Consider the following 23,821-nt stretch of genomic DNA (forward strand, 5'->3'; position numbering starts at 1 on the left):
TTGCAATTTGTGAAACAGAGGATGTAACTTCATTATGAAGACATGGATCTTTATTCTTCAAAGAAAAAGAAAAATTAGAAACTGTAATCAGTTTTCAGTTTCAGAGAGTTCATGAAACTTTTATAATGATTAAGCACTAATTAGAACCACAGATATTTCTATAAATGCATAGATTAAATGTCCATAGTTTACTTTCTTCCATAGAAACTCCCATTCTTCAATTTAAATCAAATATACACTTCACTGTGCTGGGCACCTTTTCTGCATACAGAGATTCTCCGAAGCAGCAGTAGAGCTGGATAATAATTTTAGATGGTGTACCTTCTAAAGCAGGGGTAGGCAAACTAAGGCCGGGGGGCAGGATCCGGCCCAATCCCCTTCTAAATCCGGCCCACAGATGGTCTGGGAATCAGCGTATTTTTACATGAGTAGAATGTATCCTTTTATTTAAAATGCATCTCTGGGTTATTTGTGGGACCTGCCTGGTGTTTTTACATGAACAGAATGTGTGCTTTTATTTAAAATGCATCTCTGGGTTATTTGTGGGGCACAGGAATTCACTCTGGGTTGTTGATTTTTTTCAAAATACAGTCTGGCCCCCCACAAGGTCTGAGGGGCAGTGGACTGGCCCCCTGCTGAAAAAGTTTGCTGAGCCCTGTTCTAAAGAATCATTACAAGCCAAATTGGGTAGTGTCATCTAATGGCCAGAGGCCATTGAATGCTCAAAAGCTAAATTCTATATTTCAGTAGTAGCTTTGGTCAACTATTTTCGGCGCTCTCCAATACACACAAAAACTGTAGAACTAGTTGAGTGCTGGAAGTAGATCCAACTAACTGCTGGTCTTTACACATACAGATAGTGGAACAGCCATTGTTGCTTCTTCATCAAAATTGTCCTTGGTGCAACCTGAAATCTGTTTTGCCCCTAGGTCTTATTATGTCTCTGTGGCATCTCCTGCACTTTGTCCTAAGACTGTTACAGACTGCAGACTTAGGATCATTTACATCATGTCCAGCTGTTCTCTCCTCTCCCCACTATTGCTGTTTTGCTTAATATCCAACTTTAAAAGTGTTGTGGGGAACTCAAAAGCTTTCTCACTAGCATCTGGGGCACCAGCTTCTAGCAAAAGTCTGTGTTCACCAGTGTCCCATAGTTAAGTGATGAAGGAGTATTCCCCTTCACTTAATATGCTAAAAAGATTCCCCAGCAGAAGTTCCTCTTAAGATTCAAGAATCCAGACAGCCAGGATGTATCGCTTTAAATGGGTGGGTGGGTAGGTCACTAAGGAATATGGGTCAGGGTCAGTGAAGCAATGACCAGTAGCCACAAATAGTTCTGGATGTATATGCAGCAATTGTGCTTACCACATGATGCTTGGTCTTCAAAAATGATTTTATAGCCATCACAATTTCTAACATGTAACTACTCTTCTGTGGCTTGAAACCACAGCCAATTCAGAATATCCATTAGAAAGCATTCCCTTCACCTTCAAACATGTGTAAGAGCAAACAAATATAGGGAAGAGTTGGGTGCTTATACAGTATCTCAGTTCTTTCATCTCTCAACTCAGTCTTAAACTGAGCAACCTTTAACTTAGAAGGTTCTGAAATGGTATACAGAGTATCTCTCATTAAAAGAGCGGTTATCAGTAACAATTTCCCCCTTTCATTGACAACCTCTTAATAGTCGCACAGATGGAGGCTCAAACAGCAGCATACTCTCCAGATGGTGACTGAGGAGTACAAGGCAAACGGCGACTGTAAAATTGTTCTTCCAAATTTGGCATCTGAACAGGAGCCAAAGAAAAATGTTTTCTAAATATGTGGATCTATGCCCAGGTAGCAGTTTTACGAAGGTCTACTGTCAGTACAGTTTGTATGCAAGCAATAGATGCTGCCATAGCTTTTCTGAAATGTGCTTAGAATCACCTAAGGGAGTCCTAATCTGCTAAATTAAAGCACCACTATATATTACACATTGGCATTCCAGTTCTAACCATTTCTGTTTTGAAGTGCATTATAACTGATGGAAGTTGCTTCCAAACATATATGCTTCAGATCACAGCCTCCTTTGGTAAGCATTTAAGTAGTACAATTTGTTCCTTGTTCGTTATCTCAGCCATGTTTTAAATTGGGTGCATGTAATAAATGGGCTGCATTCAGCTACCACCTTCTCCCTACATCTATAGACTAATGAACCAAACTTTGGAAAAGTGAGTAGTATTCTGATTTAAACAAAATGCAGGCACTCCCTTGTATATGAACTTTATGCTACCATATCCAGTATCAAAGATGAAACAGCACACCTTTCTGGCTAAACCCATTATTATAATTAATGCAGATACCAAAGTGTGTAATTCACAGAAAATGCAGCCAGAGGCTCAGAATTGTACTGCACTGTAAAACCAACTTTTCCATTCTATTCCTGGCTTGGCACAACATGAAATGCACTTCAAGTCCTTTTAAAACTATCTTCATATCACTATAAAAATATACCTTGATATTTTCCTGATTAGCTAAATATGAGCAGCCAAATGAACCTTCAAAACAAGCTGGACAATCCTACAGCCTTTAGATATAATGACAGTTATAGTATATAAAATATAAAATGCTTTCCACTTCACTGTATTGGTTTTTCTAATAAATGTTTTGTAATGTTCTCCAACGATATTTTTATGAGCATTTGATAGATTTTTATAATATAGTTTCACTGTAAGTATTTTCTCTATCTAGCTGGTAATTTTTCCTGATCTCATTTAGATAAGAGGTTATTTGTAAAAACTGAAAAGGGTAGATTCCTCTAACTTTTCTGCAGCTTGCTCAAATGTGTATATCCAGTTCAGATCTGATAACAATCCATTTTCTTTTGCAATTTGGAAATTTCCTAAATCAAACTTTTCCTCTCCAATTACAGTTGTTGTAGATGGTATCTCAGGTGCTAACCTTCACTCATGCTTACCTCATACTTCTAAACATATACTCACTACAGAGCTTAATAATATCTCCCTTTCCTACCTCATGCTCACAACAATCCTGGAAGGCAGGTTAGGCTGAGAGAAAATGACAGGCTGAAAGTCACTCAGTAAACTTTATGCTCTGAATAACATTGGAAGGACTGCTATTTAACAAACAAAAAAGGTCACTGTACACACCCATTTAAACTACTGAAGAGCAACATTATGCCCAAGAAAAAATAAACAAAGCAAATTGCGACCACTGATCCAGATAAACCCTCCCAACCTTGCAGAAACATCTCAGGGATACTTCTGATCTACAGTGCCTTTCTATAGCCTCACTTTCGGATACACACAAGTAAAAAACTAAATGCTGTACAGGAGACATGTCTTCTGGCAGATTTTGTTTTTAATGTAAAGCAGCTATAGAGACTTGCATGTTTTAATTGCGTAAAGGTAAAGGTGAAGGGACCCCTGACAGTTAAGTCCAGTTGTGAACGACTCTGGGGTTGGGGCGCTCATCTCACTTTACAGGTCAAGGGAGCCAGCGTTTGTCCACTTCACAGACAGTTTTTCCAGGTCATGTGGCCAGCATGACTAAGCCGCTTCTAGCGCAGCGGAACACCAACATCAGAGCAGCACACAGAAACGCCATTTACCTTCCCGCCGGAGTGGTAATCTACTTGCACTTTTTGGTGTGCTGTCAAACTGCTAGGTTGGCAGCAGCTGGGACCGAGCAATGGGAGCTCACACCGTTGCGGGGATTCGAACCGCTGACCTTCTGATTGGCAAGACCAAGGCTCAGTGGTTTAGGCCACAGCGCTTAGGAGAATATATTTAAGCATCCCTATATTAACTGCCAACCTAGTAGTTCAAAAGCACATCAAGTGCAAACAGATAAATAGGTACTGCTCTGGCAGGAAGGTAAATGGAGTTTCCGTGCGCTGCTCTGGTTCGCCAGAAGCAGCTTAGTCATGACCCGGAAGCTGTCTGTGGACAAACGTCAGCTCCCTCAGCCAGTAAAGCGAGTTGAGTGCCGCAACCCCAGAGTCGTCCACAACTGGACTTAACTGTCAGGGGTTCTTTACCTTTACTTTTATATTAAGTTTCCTATGCTGCTCTTTTATGGGAAGAAAGGCTGCCTAAACCTTTTCTCCCAAATACTATTTTTCTGCAAACAAAAAAAACCCCCTCTCAAAGCTACTGGCCTTTCCATGGGGTCATGGGTATCTTCTCCCTGGATGGTAGAAAGAGGAGCTTGTGGATTTTGAGTGTAAAATTACCAGGTAAGGAAAAGGTGAAGGACCACACACACACACACACACACACACACTCCTGCTCCTATCTGAGAAGTAAAACATAGTAACAGATTTTCAAAAAATTACAATAGATGTAGTTATAAATTACCTCAGGGCGGGGGACAGGGAACTATTTTGAGCACCATATTTTGCAGATAGCCTTTTCACACTGATGGGTATATTTCCTCAAGCAAAATCCATGTAGCTCTCATAAATTTGGTTGCCTGGGTCAAGCCTGCTCAACAGGCTGTGCCTGTTTCTAAGACTAAATGCATATTTCCAATAAAAACAAAGCACCGCAGGAAGTAGTAATAACAATTCAATATGTGGCATTCTTTATCTCTGTCTGAGGTAAGCCACAGAATATGACAACAATAAAATGGCAGGGGCATTATGTTTAGGGAACAGTCTTACTACCGATTAGCAATTCTGTCCACAGCATTCAAGCCAAGTTCTCATTCAGAGTTCTTCCTTATGAGCAGTAGTAATCTATATTACTTTCCTTGAAGGAAAACCAGGGTGATGATTCTGTAGCAAATGCAATGGTTATGAGGAAATTTCAAGCACACCTAAATATGGAATGTTTCCTGCAGGAACGTTCTGCAAATTACATCAATTCAAGAGATTCATGCATTCTCAAATACACTTTTGGGCCTCTTGCTCGGAAGCCATTCTAATCATTCCAACGTAAGAAGCAGATCAGTGTTTCCAAAGAAATGGTATATTCCTCCATTAGAAATTATTGCAGGCAGGGAAGGCCCAAGTATGCAACAAAGTTCCCACACACCAATGGATGTGATGGGCAACACTCAGGATATGCAGCTATGTTTTCAATGGCCTATTTTAAGCTAGTGCCCTAATGTTAACACATATCTATTAACAGATTGTATTTCTTTCCCCAAATATTATGAGGATATTAGTTTTTTATCTGTGTATCTAAGATTTAGTTTCCCTTATGCTAGTATGTTTTGGTTATGACGAGAGCTTGAAATTGCCTCTTACTTTTATTTTGAACAGTGTTTTTACTACTGAACATTTTAACATTCTTTTGTTAATGAACAGGTAACTAATGGCTGCTTTCTATGCAGTAAAGAAATCCTGATTTAACGCCTTGGCAACAACCTTCCACTTCTGGCAATATAGTGCCAGTACATTCAGCGTGCTTCCAGAGGAATGTGCAAATGCTCTTTTCTTGAGTATTCTGCAAACCATAAGGTGCTCGAGGGATTAATTCAACAAGCACACAGATCTCTTTTGTATACAGATTACACTCTAGATCTACTTTTCCTCTGCTTCTTTTGTGGTTAAATAATAAACCAGTCTTGTTTGATCATTCACTTTAATAGTTGGGTCTGCACTGAAAAACAAATTGTGGACCCTCATACAACAAGGTCTGGATGTTAAAATTCAAAAGCGCACCATTAATCAAGATATAACTGATTTGGAAAATTGGGGGGGGGCATCCTAAATAAAGTTTATCCTTTCCAATATGTTTCTCTCCTGCACCTTCTCTCTTGCACAAATTTATTGGCTGTAAAAATAGAGAATTCCTTGTCTGGATAATCATAAATGGAAACCTGGTTAAGCATTTTATATCTTTTTTTTTATTTGGTTTAGAAAATTCACAACTCTGTGTCTGTCCCATAATGCTTATGCACAGTGGAGTGGGGAGGGGCATCACTATTAGCAGGGGGAGAATCAGTGGACAGGAGAGTATTATTTAACATGTTCCTGCCTGACAATTCTCACCCGCAATCCTTCCAGTGGACCCCCCCCGCCTGCCCCCCAGTTCTAAGAGTGAGGGAAAGTCTGTGGAAATAAGTGAGAGAAAAAGCCTGTGAGGTAGGAGTTGCATGGGGGGGAAATGCAGGCAAATGAAGATTCAAATACTCCTTTCCCACCATTGATTCTTCCTTTTGGATACCCCAGCCCCAGTACTAGCAAATGCATTTGCTGAAGTAACATGTAGTGTCACTCTATGAATCTGTAAGATGAAGAGTAAGGCAATTCCAGCCCTTATATTATGCCATGCACACACATAGGGATAAAGTACCATATTTTTCGCTCTATAACACGCACCCGACCATAACACGCACGTAGTTTTTAGAGGAGGAAAATCCGTAGGCATGCCACCCATAGGCATTCCCTCCATAACACGCAGACATTTCCCCTTACTTTTTAGGAGGAAAAAAGTGAGTGTTATGGTGCAAAAAATACGGTATATTTCCTGAAAGAATACAGCATCAGTTCCCACTTTTTGCTTATGACACTTTGGAGCTCCTGTCTCCAAGGAAAGCTTTGCCCAGCCTGGAAGTACTTAAAACAAAAGGCATCTTGGAGCAACCATCTCTAACTTGAAAAGGGATCTGTGGTCACATTGGTCAGTAAATGTGACCACAGTATCTTTTATTGCCTATATTAAGGGCCAAGCCTCTGCCTTAGACCACACACTTCTTACAAGTAGTTTTACCACTCACAAAAGGGTGGTTAAGATGAAGGGATAGTAATTAATCCATCTCAATAAAGCATCTCCTTCCCAGATGTAGGCTTCCCTAAGATCTTAGCAGTGGGCCACTACTAAAGCACAGTGCTCAGAAATATTTGATCTTGGGTGCAATATCTCATTCTTACAGCTACACAAAACAATAAGGTCAGCAAAAATGAGTTAAGCTTACAAAAAAGTGTAGGTCTGAGAGATGAAAACAACTCTCAGGTTACATGCCTGATTGACAGGAATTAAATGAAGCAAAAATATCAGTACATAAGTCAAGAATTTTATTTGCACAGTTAATTCTGATAGAGAATTTGGGATATGTACTTAAGAGTTAGAATTTTGGACACTAAGAAGACATAGCCTCAGGATTATGATAAACATGACAGCCTTGAGATAGGGATAATGACTAAGCACTTGTAAGGTGATGGTGGTGGTGGGTGAAACAAAAAACAGCCCCCCTCAACCCAGGCAAGCACCCCACTTCTACACTTGTGCTTGCAGCCACTCCTTCAACTTCCTTTCCCTCACTTTACAAGTGTTAAAAGTACCTGCTGGCAGAATATCACTTCTAATAGTAAGCACAAAGTCTTGTGCTGGCAGGTTTGCAGTAAAAAAAAAAAAAAAAAAGGAAGTGAGAAACAAGAGGAAGGAATTAACAACATTGTAGCATCAGTGTTATTGCATTGATTTTTTAAAATGTATTTGTGTCATTCTTGTTTTAGTTGAAAGTTAGACAACATATAAATTTAATAAATATTACTGTTGGGGGGATTTTTGAAACCACCAAAAAGGGCTGAGCCACCATCACCCCAAATCAGTCCAGGGGGGACTAAGCATGTTCAGTAGCCTTTAGGAACTAGGGAATGTTGACTGTCACTTTGGGGGGAAAATAGAGAAATGTGGGGGATAGGGAGAGTGAATTGGCAATCTTTAGTGTCCTGGAGGAAGGTGTGGCTGATTGGCTGGAACAGGAGCTCTGAATTCTTACAGGGGGATGAAAATACATTGCAAAGGAATTTTTGTTGCATATCACACGCTACTTCTGAAGGTAAAAAGACAAATTGTGCAATCTAGGGAATATTAGGTACATCTTATCAATGCATGTAGTTCACATTTGGAATTCTCCGATTTCAAGAGAATTTATTTACTGGTAATTTCATCTGGATTTTGCCCAAAATGTTTCTTTCCCAATTCAAACAATTTATTTGTTGCGTACTGTATAAAAATCTGACTTCATTACTCTCATTTGATGTATCTTTCTAAAGTACATCTGGAAGGTACTGATCTCCTCCTATACCCTCAGGGACTCTCTTGAAGTTCTTTCAGTTAACATAAAAGCTAGTGTCAAAATTGTATTAAAAAAACTTTTAAAGTCATTAATTAATATACAGATAAAATTGCATGGCCAACTTATGAAACATTCACTGAGCAGTCATAAGCTGCAATTAATATGAAACATGTCTCTGCACTTCTGCTGCTTAAGTACAACATAATACAAGATCAAAGGAAAACAGGTCAAAGGGAAACATCAATAAATTTCAGCTCTTTTTCTATCTTTTTCACTTTCTTTAATTTCAGGGTAGGAGAATCAAGCTGGCAGCTCATTCTCAAAGTTCAAAATTAAAGTCTGCTTTCAATATTTATCTTATTACATTAACTAAATTAAAAAACACACCCTGTCAATACAAGTATTAGAGTTTGACACATCACTGACAACTTTCACAGGCTGCAGTACACTAGCAGGGACAAACACAGCCTCCCACTCTATAATATATAAGCAGCTTTAGAAGACAGCCCCTACACACACACACACACACACACACACACACACACACACTATCTATACAGGAACTCCATTAATATGATTGAATATGAAGGAGCTGGGATGTTTTATTTCGGACTGAGCATAATAGTGACTGAAATCCTGCTGGCTCTCTTATTGCTGTGTCTGTAACATTAACCTTTTTGATTAAGTGAATAGCTGAAAAGATGACGGGTGCAGTCCTGTGGCCCTGAAAGCAAGAAGACTGTGCTGAGCTTCCCCATAGACGCCAGTAGCTGCCGTAACACTGGGGCTGCAATATAGCATCCAGTCCCTACACTCCAGGACAAAGTCTCATGCACCTCCCTTGGGAATATCCAGTATCTTGTTCTTCATGGCTCCAGATATGGCTCTGTTCCCATTTTTCCAGGAGTAGCCTGGACAGCAAAGAAGTTCAAAATGCCCAGAAGAAGCGATAAAGACCTTCACTTGGGGATTACAATGTGGCTGCAATGCTATATGAAACAGCAATGTTAAAGCAACCTGGCAATGATCCAGGAAGGCTATTTAAAAGCTTCTATGGGGTGTCTCCATATGACCGTTTGTGCATCCAGGGCCAGCAGTAGTATACCCTTCACTTTTTTCTTTTATTATACCAATCAAAACAGCTTATAATGAAACAGCTTATAATAAAATGATGCATTAGGAGATCTACTGCAAATCCAAAATACAATCCACACCAATTTATCAAGTATGCCTTTTAACTACACTTTTCTCTCCACAACACACACACTTAACCATATTTAAAGTGACAGGAACTTGACTAGTTTGGCCCTTAGTCCTCATGTGTCCATTTTGGCACGGTAAATAGTTGCTTTCATTCCATCAGAATGCTTTTTTACAACATTCATTGTTGATGTTATATTAAAATGATATGGCAAAATCCCCCAGTGATTATGATTCTATATAACAGAAGATTTGGCAACGACTTCAGGTGAAAATTGTGGAGTAACATGCAGATGCTGACTACATAAAGGAGAAATTGTGCAACCATGATATAGAGGAGACCATTAAAAGGCTTCTTGCTATCCCAAGATCCCAGACATTAGATAGGTTTATGAAATGTGTTTCCTCAAATTATTTGGCAACATGTATGATTTCACATCAAGCACCTATGAGGGGAAGCAGAGTATAATATCAGTTGATTAAACAGAAGTTAGTAATACTGTGTAAAGTTTCATTTCCCCATTTTTTTCCAAAAGAGCTCATTAATGCACAACCAGCAAAGAGGATGACCTATGGAGCTACTATGCATAGTAGGTTTCACTAAGGAATGCCTTTGTCTCACAGAGCCTTGAGGATGTGCCATGTGATGGAAGACGGCAAACATGTCATGGACTGGAGGAGTAAGATTGCTACACATCAAAAAATGAAAAAGCTGAGTTCACTAGTTGCTAGTTTGCTATTAGGAACAAATCTCCTGATTGAGTAGAGTGGAAAGGTCCACATATTTTGGCTGGGATTAGTAGTCAACCATTTCTAGTAGCCAGTTAACCATTGATTCTAGAAGCAAATGAGTCTCAAGCCACATTTGTTTTGTACCTACTATCCAATGAGGAAATTAAAGATGGCAGGTTGAGTCCTTGTTACTGTTCACAGTAGTAGCTCTCTGTTGGTCTTTGGAAACCAAGCAGACAGCTCTCCGTGTTATTGGCATTATTATAGCACTTTATTACTGGCTTAGTTACTGAATGTTTTGAACATTAATCTGCTATTCAAAAATGTACTTATTATAGAACCTAGTAATGGAAAACTTTTTTAACAAAAATACCAAAGCAGACCAAAGCAAACAATTTTGAAAGTACAACTGTAATAGAATCCAATCCCACCCAACTCTGTCCATCTCTGAATCCAAGGAGAAGGGGAGCGACATGCACTCTCCCATTTCTACCTCCTCCACACTGCAGGCAAGCTACTACTTATCTACAGCCCAAATTAATATAAACTTCTGATCAACCTAAATCCAAGCACTTTACTGTAACCATGTTGTGGATTAGCCAGCAAAACAGGCAAGCAGCTTCATTATCTTTTATCAACAAATCCTAATCATATTCCTCATGAACAATTACATACAACATACATTCAGGTAATTATTATTGTTGTCAGAACTATCTAAGACAAGAAGCTTGGAATTACAAGGAGTGAGTACTTGTTGTTAGTGAACTAATTCTGCATTAGGATGCCTCGCGTACTTGATTTCACAACTTCTGTGGCATCTCAGGCTTGTAGAGCCAGGACAGCAGTTCTCTTTGCAATGTATCTGCAGGTTGATCCTCTGCATGTTTATTCAGAAATAAGTCTCACTGAGTTCAGTGAGTCTAATTCCTAAGTAAATGTGCATAGGGCTGCAGTTCTAGTAAAAGGAATTTGCTCAGCAACAAATAAGCATTCTGACACACCTCTAGTCCTATGCAGAATGTGGGTGGAGTTGTAGATACTGTATGAGGAAAAGTAAAGCATTGTGGAAGCTTGGATAGAGAATGTCCAAATTTGGATGTGCATTTAGATTCACATCCTATCTGCACCCACAGTTCCTGATCTAACAAGTGATATGTAGTAGAAGCCTACACATGATGACTCTTCTTATCTGAATTGGGGTGAGAATGTGCAGGCCACCAATTCAGTCTCCAAATTGTTCACTTGTCTTTATCCTGTTTTTCAGTGCTCATATTTCCTGATTATGAGTATTTTACAAGGATTTTGTTTTTAAAGCAGGTCAAAATATGAAGTGCTGGAACTGAGACCTAAATGGTTGGATTCAGAGTCGGATAAATATTTCTTAATTCTAAATAATCTTCATATTTTCAAACATTAACCTAAATCCAACCTTTAAAAGTTTTAAATACAAGGGGTTGTCTCTAAAGCAGTGCCTTCAGTGCAGTGGCACCTCTATTTCCAATTCTTCCATCCCCTCCCCCCAACCCAACATTCTTTAAAGGGGTCCCCAACCCTCTGGATCTGATTTTAGGGGCACACAAAGGGCTGCAGTAGAGAGAAGAGGGCGGAAAAGTTCTGCTAGTACACATCCATTGTGCTAGAAGAACAGGAGCATTGGATACTGCCCAAGTTACCTTCAACATTTTGTACTGTTCAGAATTCTTTAAACTTTACATTAAAAAACCCCCATACATCCCAATTAAATTAGTAGTGTCTTAATACATGAGCTATTTATAATTAATGGATCTAAACTTATACTCCAGGTACACCACTTACGTTTCACTAAGTTAAATAAGTTTTGAAATCAATGTTTTGGATCAGGACATGTCATACATCCATCCATTTATGATATAATTCATTTTCCTCCTCTTTCACACCCTTCTGTTTAAAAAGTAAACTGTAACAATAAATTGTAATGCTTTCAGTAGACTATAGTGCAGATATGGAACTTGCATTTGTACAAAAAGGTAAAAGAAGAGACTTTAAACATAAAGGAAACTTGAGACAAAACTACTTACATATTTCAAACATAAACAACTTATGTTAAAATGCAAGGAGATTCCATCTCAAATCTTAAGCCTCTTTGCTTTAATCATAATCATAAGGCTTTTCAACAGAATCATAAAAATTTTCAACAGACCAGAACGCATAGCTGTCAACTTTTCCCTTTTCTTGCGAGGAATCCTATTCGGAATAAGGGAATTTCCCTTTAAAAAAGGGAAAACGTTGACAGCTATGCCAGAACGCACTTCTGTTTTTGCTGTGTTTAACTGAGCTTGTGCCTTCGCTGACTATGCCTAAGGATGAAGACAGGGACAAAAGAGAGTGGCCTTAAGTATGAAGTCACTGGACTACAGGAGTCCTAACACTGCTGAGCATGAAGTTTTAGAGAGAGACTGACACCAGCTTCCCAGAGGGTATGTACAAAACAGCAGTAGTTCATACTGATTCCTCCTTGCCACAAGACTCATTATTAAGGCATCCAAGGGGAATGGAAAGTGATTACTCATAATGCCAGATCAGAGATAAAAATGCCAAGATTCTGGCATGGGTAAAAAGGGGTGGCGGAAGGCGAGAAAGAGACTGTCCTACAAAACTGAAGGAAAGGTGACAGACGCCAGGGCTGCAAAGGTACTAAAAATACAAAGATGCACAGAGCCAGCAGTCTGGTGCCTTTTACCTGTGCTGAGAAGGTAGCTGCTGGTGTCGCTGGAGGTGGGGACTGGCTCTCTTCTTCCTCCGGAGAATCATCCAGGAGAACTTTGCCGCTCTTGTTGAGTTTCCACATTATTAGAGGGTGGCGAGGAGAAGAGAGGGATGTGGGGAGGGGGAGGGGAGGGGAGGAGGAAGAGGTGTAGCGGACAGGCGACTCCGGTCTTATTTATTCCTGAGAGTAGAAGAAAAGAAAGAGGGTCAATTTTTTTTTTTTAAAGGAGATGACTTTGCTCTTCAGCTCAACCAGCCCTTCTTGAGAGAAAATAAGCTTTCACAGAGACACATGGTCCAGGAAAGGGGATCCCAATGCAAGATAGACATGGGACAGGCACAAGGTGTGAGAAAGTGGGGGGACACAACCCCTTCCCTGTGCAGGCAATGCACCCCACTAAAAAAACAAAACCCACACCATCAGACCTCCCCTGCCTCACAGTTCACGGCCCCCACCTTAAAAATACTGGGGGCCCAAGTTTGATCCCCTCAAGCAAGAAGTGCAGAAACCTCCCCAATGTGGCTGTGATGTGGGCAAGGGGGGGTTGGGGGTGGGATGCACTCTGTACATACTCAGGGGGAGCCAAAGAGCCCGGAAGGAGCCCCGATGCCGGAATGAGGGGTTTGGAGGAGTGTGGGGCTGAGTCCTGACCTCCCCCCCCCCACGGCCACGCCTCCCCTTCCTCCTCTCCGGTGGGGAAGGAGAGGCGGTAGGAGCTGCTCAGCCTGAGAGGGCGCCGCTGTCTGAGAGTCGAGGGGAGAGGATGGGAGGGAAGGAGAAAGAAAGGAAGGAGGAGAAGGCCTGGCCGGGGCTGCCTTGCCACCTCCATTCCCCGCCCCGCTCGCCTCACCTGTGACCTTCCTTCGCGGCCGTCGCCGTCCCAGCCGCCAGCAGCACCGCAGCTGCAGCAGCAGCAGCGCGGAGCCTCCGAGCGGCCGCTGCCATGTCTGCGGCTGACTGGGCGGCGCGAGGGGAGCGAGAGCCGTTGGGGTGGCGGGCGCGCGAGGGGGAGGAGGGAGGGCGTTCGAGCGGGCTTGCCTCGTCGCCATGGCAACCGCTGGGCCTTGTGGAAGGAGGTGAAGCCTGCAGGATAACCGGAGCTGCCCGTGTGTTTAAATATATATTTAAAGTCGACGCATCACCTTTTCCCCCACACACCCTGGCATAGGCGCCAACTCCTAGGGCCCGAGGTCCCTTTTGGCCTCGTCAAAAAGTTGATAGCCATTGCCGTTCAAATGGTGCGCGTAAATGTGATCCATTATGTAGGGTGGCGTTTACCTGCCCCCCCCATATTTTACTCAAGTTGGCACCCCTGCACCCCCTCCCCCTTTCCTCCCTCATACACACACAGGGGGGCCAGCTTGAATGGAATAGTGGGGGTGGGGGTGGGCAGGTCAGCGCCGCCTTGCCTAATCAATCACATGACAGGTGAAATATACTCAGAGTCGCAAAGTGATTTCATGCTCTTTATTCAGCTCATAGTGGTGAGGAGGAATGAATGAATGTCCCCTCAAAGTATCTGCTTTATATACATTATTTACACAATGGGCTGCACATGATTGGCTAATTCTGGAATTCTACTGTAAGCCAATCAGGTTGTGGATTCACTTCTATCTGGAGCAGGATTGGGTGGTTCCTGCCAACCAATTATACTGCTGCATTGTTCTAGGACCAATCAGACTGCTGCATTCTGAATCCTATTGTTCTAGGACCAATCAGACTGCTGCAATTTGGATCCTATTGTTCTAGGACCAATCAGACTGCTTCAGTTTGGATCCTATTCAACTCAGTACATAACAACAGGGCACACACGCAATGCAATGCCCATAAAAAAAAAATGGGGGGGGGGAGAGGTGCGACCCAGCCACCTCAAATATTTTATTAGCCCCCTCCGTCTCTAGGAGTTGCCTCCTATGCACACACACCCCAGTTTCGATTCCACTAGCCCCCGTCCCCTTCTGACTCACAACCAGGAGCACAGGGCTCACTTAGCTCATTCAGCAGCACCTCCCAATTACACTCCTTCTTTCTCCACTCCCCCTCCAACATTGTGCATATATAGATACACGCTCCCACCTACAGGTTCACACAAGGCTCCCCCCCCCCAGCTCCATCCAGCTCCTCCAGATGAGTTCAATGCGTGTCTCGAACTTGTGAGCAGGGACACATCACGGTTCTCAACCCCAGATGTTGTTGGACTACAACTGCCATCATCCCTGAGCTCTGGCCTTGCTAGCTAGGGGTGATGGGAGTTGTAGTTCAACAACATCTGGGGAACCACAGGTTGAGAAAGGCTGGTAGGCAAAGAGAAGGGTGTGTGTGCATACATAACGCACACATTGCACATGAACAAGAAGTCCTGTGGCATGTGAAAAGGGTGTCACACACTTGGTGTGGCAGGAGTCAGGCTGCGATTTTGTAGACTCTGCTCATGAACAGTGCCGGATTGATGTATAAGCTAAACAAGCTATAGCTTAGGACCCCACTTTCTTGGGGTCCCCCCAAAAAACTTAAAGGGAAAAAAGCCTAGATGTACATTTCCAAAATATAAGATAAAAAAACAAATAAAATAAAACCTACATACAGCAACAGTGGCAAATGGCTTTAGATACCTATTAGGTCCATAAATTACCATATAGCATATATCCAACACAGTGGCGTAGCATGGGGGGTGCAGGGGGGGGCCGGCCGCACCGGGCGCAACACCTGGGGGTTAGGGTTAGGGGGCGCAAATCCACGGGTTAGGGGGCAAAAATTACTTGCCTTGCCCCGGGTGCTGACAACCCACGCTACGCCACTGATCCAACACCAAAAACAGCAACGATTTGTTGTTGACAAAGGACAGCTGGGCCCCATTACTTTCAGCAGCTTAGGGCCTCATCAAACCTAAATCCGGCCCTGCACATTGCACACGGACAAGGTGTCCCGTGGCATGTGAAAAGGGCGTTGCATGCTCGGTGTGGCAGGAGCCAGGCTGCGATTTTTGTAGACTCTGCTCATGAATCAAAGAGCCAGCCTACAAGGTGTGTCACAAGGCTGCTTGGTGTTATTTGTTCTGCAAGAAACTAAAACACAGCTCCTCCCAAAGTTGTTACTCCCGCCCCCCCCCTCCATGGACCAAAGAGACATTGAAGGTGTTTTGTCTCGTCCTTCACTGTTTATCCATCCCATGAGTTCCCATACAAGCTAGGACAGCTCCCATGGTGATCCATTTTCCATTTGCTAGTATTTATATATATATAAACATAAAAAAAATACAGGGTATAAAAGTAGTTTGTATTTAAGCTCATTATCAGCATTGAATCCAACTAATTTCCAGCAAATACAGAAATATCTTCTTACCCACTTAGTAAGCATCACAACAAATTAAAAAAATAAGTAATATATTTGAGGAATGTGGTTTCTCTCTTCAGTAATTAATGTATGTGGACCACTTGGGGCGAGGTGTCCTGCTGTAACTGTGTGTAGCTTAGGTCCAGCACCGAGGGCCTTCTGGCGGTTCCCTCACTGCAAGAAGCAAAGTTACAGGGAAGCAGGCAGAGGGCCTTCTTGGTAGTGGCGCCCGCCCTGTGAAACGCCCTCCCATCCGATGTCGAAGAGATAAACAATTTCAGTGGTACCTCGGGTTAAGAACTTTATTCGTTCCAGAGGTCCATTCTTAACCTGAAACTGTTCTTAACCTGAAGCACCACTTTAGCTAATGGGGCCTCCTGCTGCCGCCGCACCACCGGAGCACAATTTCTGTTCTCATCCTGAAGCAAAGTTCTTAACCCGAAGTACTATTTCTGGGTTAGCGCAGTCTGTAACCTGAAGCGTCTGTAACCTGAAGCGTATGTAACCTGAGGTACCACTGTACCTGACATTTAGAAGACATCTGAAGGCAGCCCTGTTTGGGGAAGTTTTTAATGTGTGACATTTTAATGTATTTTTAATCTTTGTGGAAGCAGCCCAGAGTCGCTGGGGAAACCCAACTGGATGGGCAGAGTACAAATAAATTACTACTACTACTACTACTACTACTACCACTATTGCTATTATAAATTGTTCAGCTACAGCAACGTTATAAAATTTGTTGCTCCATTCGCCTAGTGATGGTGGTTTTTTTATAAATGATTTCCAGTACATAACATTACAAAGCTGTGCAACTGTTATAATACTGAAATTAATTCCTGTTTCTATGGTAGTATGCTTTAGGTTAATAAGAACATAATTGGGTCATACAGTAACCTACTTCTAATTATCTTTTCTACAGATTGTATAATTTCTCCATTTAAAAAATCCTGTGCATAATCACTGGTTCACTCCAAATTCAAAAAATAAAAAGTAAAATAAAGGTTTCAACTGCTTTACTAATTTTTAAAACCTATACCCCACATTCAGGTGATTTTATGAAACAAAAAGAGCTAATTTTTCAACCATTTCAGCCAGATTTAAGCCCTTGTAACTACTTTGATAACTCCAGCTCTTAACTCTCTGAACTAGAAATTGCTGAAATACAATTTATTAGTATGTTTGATCAACTTTACTTAGGTCTTAATTGAAATAATGTTTTTCTTTTCTTTTGTATCAGGTGTTCAAACAGCATGACAAAGTTAGGAATATTGCATTATTACTTGTTATTGCTGTTAAGAAAAGTCATTTCTTAAAAATCCGGTATACACTTAATCTTACATCGAATTGTCACAGACTGCACATCTTGCATTTCATGGTTATTTGGCCATCTTTTTACAATGTATAACTCTCTCTCTCTCTCTCTCTCTGTGTGTGTGTGTGTAAAACACTTTATGCATATCATCAAGTAAGCTCTAGTCTAGTGCACAAAGGCTTATGCTGCAACAAAGTTATAAGACTTTGCTATTTTTGCTAAAACAGACTAATAAGGTTACTCCTCTGAAAGTTTGTTATATTTATTTTATTGACTGTATTTTTCCGTGTGTAAAACTATATTCCCCCCCCATTTTTTTCAAATTTAAAATGGGGGGGGGCGCTCGTCTTATACACGGATAGTGCATATGGGGGATTTCTTTATTTGGAGTCCCCCAAAATAGGGGGGGTGTTATACATGGGGGCATGTTATACACGGAAAAATACGGTAGTTAGTTAATTTTCTTTATTTCTACCTCCCCATTTGATTCTGCCACCCAAAACAGCTGCTTCACTGTGCCTCGTGGGCGGACCAGTCCTGGGGATTGCCCAGTAATAATATTTTGAGGTATGGTCATAGGAAGCTTTCTTCTATTAAATCACTCCACTGGTCCATTTAGCTCAGCACTGTCTATGCTAACTTGGTAGCAGCTCTTCAGGGTTTCAGACAGGAGTCTTTTGAAGCCCTTCCATTGAACCTGCAATCTTCTACATCCAAAATGTATGCTGTGCCACTAGGCTAGAGACTTTCCACAGTAATTAAATTACTATGAAAATATCTTGCAACGCCTTTTGTTCCTCATTCAGGCTCAATGCACAAATATTAAGGAAGGAAATAGACAACATATAACATTTCCAGCGTGCAGTAAATCAATCTTAAAAGTAAACTCTCTTTCTTTCTTTCTTTCTTTCTTTCTTCTTTCTTTTATTTTAGTTTTTCCATAAAGTGCATGCTTTGCATTAAGTACCAAGCCTTGTGGGTTCATCTCTCATTTCTGTTTCTAATCTTCCTTCATCTTATGTTTAATATTAGGCCTGTAAACCCCAAACTCTTAAAACATTCCCTCCTGTGGATAAACATGTTTAAGTGGGTGCTAAAATAATAGTCTTATATCTGGTTCCAGTGACATGTAAACTTACAAATTCTTTTTCTTCTGTGTGCGTAAATATTTTGCCTTGGGGAAGACATTTTGTTCTTTTAGCCTTCACATACTTCTAAGGTGATGGAACAGTATGAATCGCCAGGAAGTTTTTTCTTCTTCTCTCTGATTAATATCAGTGCTTCAAGCAAAGTAGCTTCATGAGATGAGCGCATTGTGTCATGCTTAGTGCAACTATATTATCCTTTTGTAAAGGATAAATGCAATAGATAAATGCAGTGTTTTCATTCTCTGAAACAGGTATAGTTCAACCACATACTTTCTAAATTACTGAAGGAAACCAGCCTTGGCTACTAATGGAACTGGAGAGACCACTTGTGATCAGGTAGGACCTGAACCCAGATCTCCATGGTCCAAGTTATCATCATAACAATTATGAACTTAGTGGCTGTTCATGACACTGGACCTTCTGGGGTGTGGATCCCCATCTGTGGGGCGTTCCCTCCCATCCCAATTCAGTCTTTCCTTCCTTCTTGAGATTCTGGTATGGTGTGAAGACATACCTCTTAAAGCATCCAGGTCAGAATGGCACTACCTGACTTTCTGTGATGCAGGATTTCTGCTGTAGTTTTGTTCAGTTGATTGGACTACTGTACTTGAAGTGGAATGACATTTTGATATTTTCATTTTATTATATAATTCGTGTTTTTAATTGTCCACATGTGGATATCATTCTAAGATCTCCTTTTTAAAAACTCTATTATGAAGTTAAAATAACAATTTGGTGTACACACACACACACACACACACACACACACACACACACATACACAGTGGTACCTCAAGTTAAGAACTTAATTCATTTCGGAGGTCCGTTCTTAACTTAAAACTGTTCTTAACCTGAAGCACCACTTTAGCTAATGGGGCCTCCTGCTGCCACTGCACTGCCACTGCACGATTTCTGTTCTCATCCTGAAGCAAAGTTCTTAACCCGAGGTAATATTTCTGGGTTAGCGGAGTCTGTAACCTGAATTGTATGTAACCTGAGGTACCACTATATACATACATATACATATGCATGTATGTATGTATAAAATAACAAAAAAAGAAAGAAAAGCTACAAAAAAAACCCCCTGGGTCCACAGCCTTTCTCACATAAAATAAAGTACATTCTCAAGAGACCACACAATAAATTAGATGTTGCAACAAAAACCAATCTGATATAAAGAGAATACAAAACAAGTGCTATGAATAAAAACATATTCCATTGGGACATGTCATCTCTGTGATCGACTTGTCATATATATCCATAGGTTTAGGTGCATCACAAGATAACCTTAATTTATGAGACAATTTTTCTGAAAAAAGGATAAACTTTATTTTATTGAACCAAATGTTTAAGGAAAAGCCCAATGACTCATTCCAGCCCTGTGATATGGTTATACGAATAGCTACTAATAGAAAAAAATATATGTGGTTTACATAATAACTCCATATTCAACTCCCAGAATTGATAGAAGACACAGTTGGGGGTCTGAAGGCACTGGTACCCCTATTATTTCAGAAATTTGTAGGGTCACTTTTGAGGAAGAGCAGCTTAGAAATTATATTAATAAATACAAGAAATAAAAATAAAGTTTCTCAGCAGAACATGAAATTCAACTTAATGGGGTTTGCCCCCATATGTGTTGGCTATTTAGAGAAGCAACCTCTCAGTTTAATCATATTTATTGAAAACATTATTTTAGGACAGGAGTGATTTTCAGACTGGAACTCTGGGAAGGAGCAGAAGGGATTGATCCCTGTTATAGACATTTCCTCCTCTTGTGAATAAGGATCATTGATCACATGAGGGCCTGATATGGAAGGTGAAGGAAGGAAGATGCTCCACTGAGCCTGATAGAAATGCATAGAGATGGTCTTGGTGGTGAAACTGATTCATGCTGTAAATTTGTAGCTTTATTACGGACCTAAAGAACTAACTTAGCTGTGTCCTTAAATATTTTTCAGCATCAGACCCTCACATATAAACTGCTTTTATATGTGAAGTTCCCCTCAAGTTTAAAAGCAGTTTGCCACGTGGCAGGGGGGCCTTGCTCTAGAGAGGAACTCTTGTCCAGACCACTTTCGGTGAATGAAAGTAGTTGTGAAGTTCTTTGTTTGGATATTGGCCAGGTTTGGGGAGGAAACACGGCACTTGAATATCTCCAGTTGAGGAACAGATAGCAAAATATTGTAAAAGGTTTCCTGTAACTTCTTTAAAGTACAGTTATCTAAAGTATTCCCAAGGTTAGAAGGGATAAATGGGTTCTGTAGAAAAACTGTCAGTTTCCTGTTCTAAGGAGGGCGGGGAAACTCGTTTTGTCGCAATACAACAGTTTGTAGCAGTGAGATGCCTGTGTTCAAAGCCATAACAATTTTATGTACTGCAAAATAGTTGCTGCCCAAGATTCAATCTCATTCTTCCTTGGCCTCAAATCAATATACTTTTTGGAAGATATATAGAAAATATGTAAGGCTTTGATAGCTTCACTGAAGCTGTTCAGAGATTTTGAATGCTAGAATAAATCCGAAATGACTAGACACAGGTGATACAGGATAAACTTTAAATACATTTATTGGATGAGATTGGGGAAGTCACGGTTTTGGTGACCAGTGTCGTCTGCTTAAAAATCCCCTTTGAGCACCAGGTCTGTCAATGGAAGCAGATTAATATTGAAATTTCCAGGGAGGATATGTTTTTTTGAAATATTCAAATAAATGTGCACATTACCAAAAATTCAATGTGATAGCCTTTTTGAGACTTCCTGTTGGAACAAGAAGGTCTTCACCTTCAACATCTCTAGGAAGGGAATTCCAAAGTCTGGGAGCAGCCACCGAGAAGAACCTCTCCAGTGTCCCTGCACAATGACACCATCATGCCAAAATGGTGGAGAGCATTTCATCTCCATTTGCCACTGCAATGATCAACTGTGGAAAGCAGAATTAGTTCAAAGGTAACAAAGCCTGGGGCATTTTTTTGGGAGTGATCCAGGAGCAGAACCAGTCCAAGACATTTTGACACCCAGGTTGAAGGACCTTTCCATGTACAAAATCTGACCAGATTGGCAACTGATTCTTATTTCAACACTCTGAGACAGCAGCCTCCAGTGCACCAGCTTAGGGACTGCAGGGCTTTATTACATCATACACATAGTTCTGTTCACTCCCCATCCCTCATGCAGCTGATCCTGCCCAGGGAACCTGAGCCCTGGGTCTTTTGTAGTGAGCCACAAATATCTTGCCCCTCCCCTCTTTTTTAAATGGCTAGTGCACTGTAAACACAGTGCTGATAAGATCTTATTAAGCCACCATCTAAATTACCCAGCATCATCTATAGACATTAGTTAGCATACGCAAAGTTCGTTTGTTGATTATTGAGTAATTATTTAATTTCTATACCACTTAATATGTTAAAAATAAGCAATGTGCAAAAAACTGAAGTAGCAACAGACAACTTAAACAAAATATTACAAAAACACACAGTTACATACAAAGTTACTAATATGTAAAAATCACTCTCAATTCATTTTCCTTCTGACACACCTTCCCACGCAGCTTCTGAGTTCTCACCCAGGGTCCAAACAAACTCTCATTCTGCAAACGCTGCACTTTCCATGCCCAGTTCCAGGTATAGCAGGTTTGTTCGGTTTTCCAGGAAGCCCAAAGGATGGGGAAAGGGCTCCCCTCCACTCACAGCTTTTCTTCCCCCCTCTGTCCTCTCCTCTTCCTTCAGCTCCTCCATTCGCCTGTGCCCAGAGACTTTAAAGAACCTAGCAATGACCCTAGAACAAACCTGGCACTAAGGTATATAGGTGTTATCAAATGCCGATGTCGTATCATTGGTTCTCAGTAGAAGAGATTTAGCTTGCTTAGGTTACAGGGTTAATCCAGAAGTAATTGTGCAAGGATATCTGAAGTGCCAATGACCTTGCAAGTTTATTTGACATCATTCCACAACAAGCCAACACTGGTAATTAAAATCAGCATGCTCCTGGGTGTCACAGTGTTTTGACCCCTTGCTGAAAACCCCTACATCTTACAAATAGCTATCATAGCTTCCAGCTACAGATACAAACACAAACTTGTGGTCAAAATCAGGAAACGGAATAGGCTTCTTGGGTGACATTTTCATTTTTCATTTTAGGAAAGTTTCTTTGTTGAAATGTATAATTCAAAGCAAGGAACACATTAATATGTCCCAACAGTGTTTCCTCCTAACAAGTGAAGCTGATGTCAGAGCATGTTTTCTATACAAACATAAATAGCAGCCCTCCTAGTAATTACTAAGCCTACAAAAAAGAAAGAAAGAAAGAAATCTACTCCTAGTATGTGGCATTAACCTAATGAATGCTTTACTTGGAGAACTGCTATGAAACATTTGTTAATAAAGTATAGCATTATTTCTCTTGCATATTGCAAAGAACGAACTTCAAGTTCTTCTAAGATACTATATATGCTACTTATAATTCCAATACATATTCCTACATATATTACTATTCATAATTCCATAGTTTAGATACTATGACCAATTCTAAACAAGACTGAGCTGAAAATACCCATTGTGCCATGTGAACATTTTCAGTAGTGCTGAAAATCTGTATTTTAATTCTCAGTAGTGATCCTCAGTCACTTGTTTGGAGGTTAGCTCCATTTAAACCAGTAGACACAAAACCATCAGGATATAGCCACAACAATATGATGCTTGGAAAGTTATTGGTAGTACTCTGCATAGGTACAGGCTGACGACACTGCTGACTCATGTAAAACACTGTTGGCTGCTCAAGTACCACACTCTGGCATCTGCACTCTGCTAAAATATGTTCTCAAAAATATAAGCCCCTGCAGCCCCCATCCCTTGCAACTAAGTCATTATGTACTGAGTTTTGAAATTCTAAAAATATTAGCATTTGGAAAGGAAAAGTTTGTTTTATGCTCATTTTGTTTGTGTTGTAATTGTTAGCTACCAGAGAGCCAGTGTGGTGTAGTGGTTAAGAGCGGTGGACTTGTAATCTGGTGAACTGGGTTCGCTTCCCCACTCCTCCACATGCAGCTGCTGAGTGACCTTGGGCTAGTCACACTTCTCTGAAGTCTCTCAGCCCCACTCACCTCACAGAGTGTTTGTTGTGGGGGAGGAAGGGAAAGGAGATTGTTAGCTGCTTTGAGACTCTTTCGGGTAGTGATAAAGTGGGATATCAAATCCAAACTCTTCTTCTTCTTTTACCCTGGGCTCCTTCAAGATGATGGGTAGGATACCATGTCAACAATCATCAACAGCTCATGTGCTTCTTTTCTTCTTTTGCCTACTGAAGGGCATGGCAATGCT

The 23,821-nt window shown here is 40.9% G+C and overlaps 1 protein-coding gene and 1 long non-coding RNA gene across 2 annotated transcripts in view; one reads left to right on the forward strand and one right to left on the reverse strand.

Moving 5' to 3' along the window:
• Positions 1 to 13,709, reverse strand: part of TDRP (testis development related protein) — a 32,847-nt gene extending 19,138 nt beyond the window's left edge. Inside the window, exons 1-2 of the mRNA XM_082215696.1 lie at positions 13,563 to 13,709; positions 12,686 to 12,892 (exon numbers count right to left, since the gene is read on the reverse strand). Coding sequence (XP_082071822.1) covers positions 12,686 to 12,793 — 108 coding nt within the window. The 5' untranslated portion in view covers positions 12,794 to 12,892; positions 13,563 to 13,709. The remainder of the gene's footprint in view (positions 1 to 12,685; positions 12,893 to 13,562) is intronic.
• Positions 13,710 to 13,862: 153 nt separating this feature from the next.
• Positions 13,863 to 15,357, forward strand: LOC309528366. The gene is made up of 3 exons (XR_014217713.1): positions 13,863 to 14,140; positions 14,516 to 14,615; positions 14,658 to 15,357. It is a non-coding gene; the product is annotated as an uncharacterized lncRNA (long non-coding RNA).
• Positions 15,358 to 23,821: the final 8,464 nt, after the last annotated feature.

This window comes from Podarcis vaucheri, assembly GCF_965113315.1.
Source record: "Podarcis vaucheri genome assembly, chromosome: 3".
NCBI classification, from domain to species: Eukaryota; Metazoa; Chordata; class Lepidosauria; order Squamata; family Lacertidae; genus Podarcis; species Podarcis vaucheri.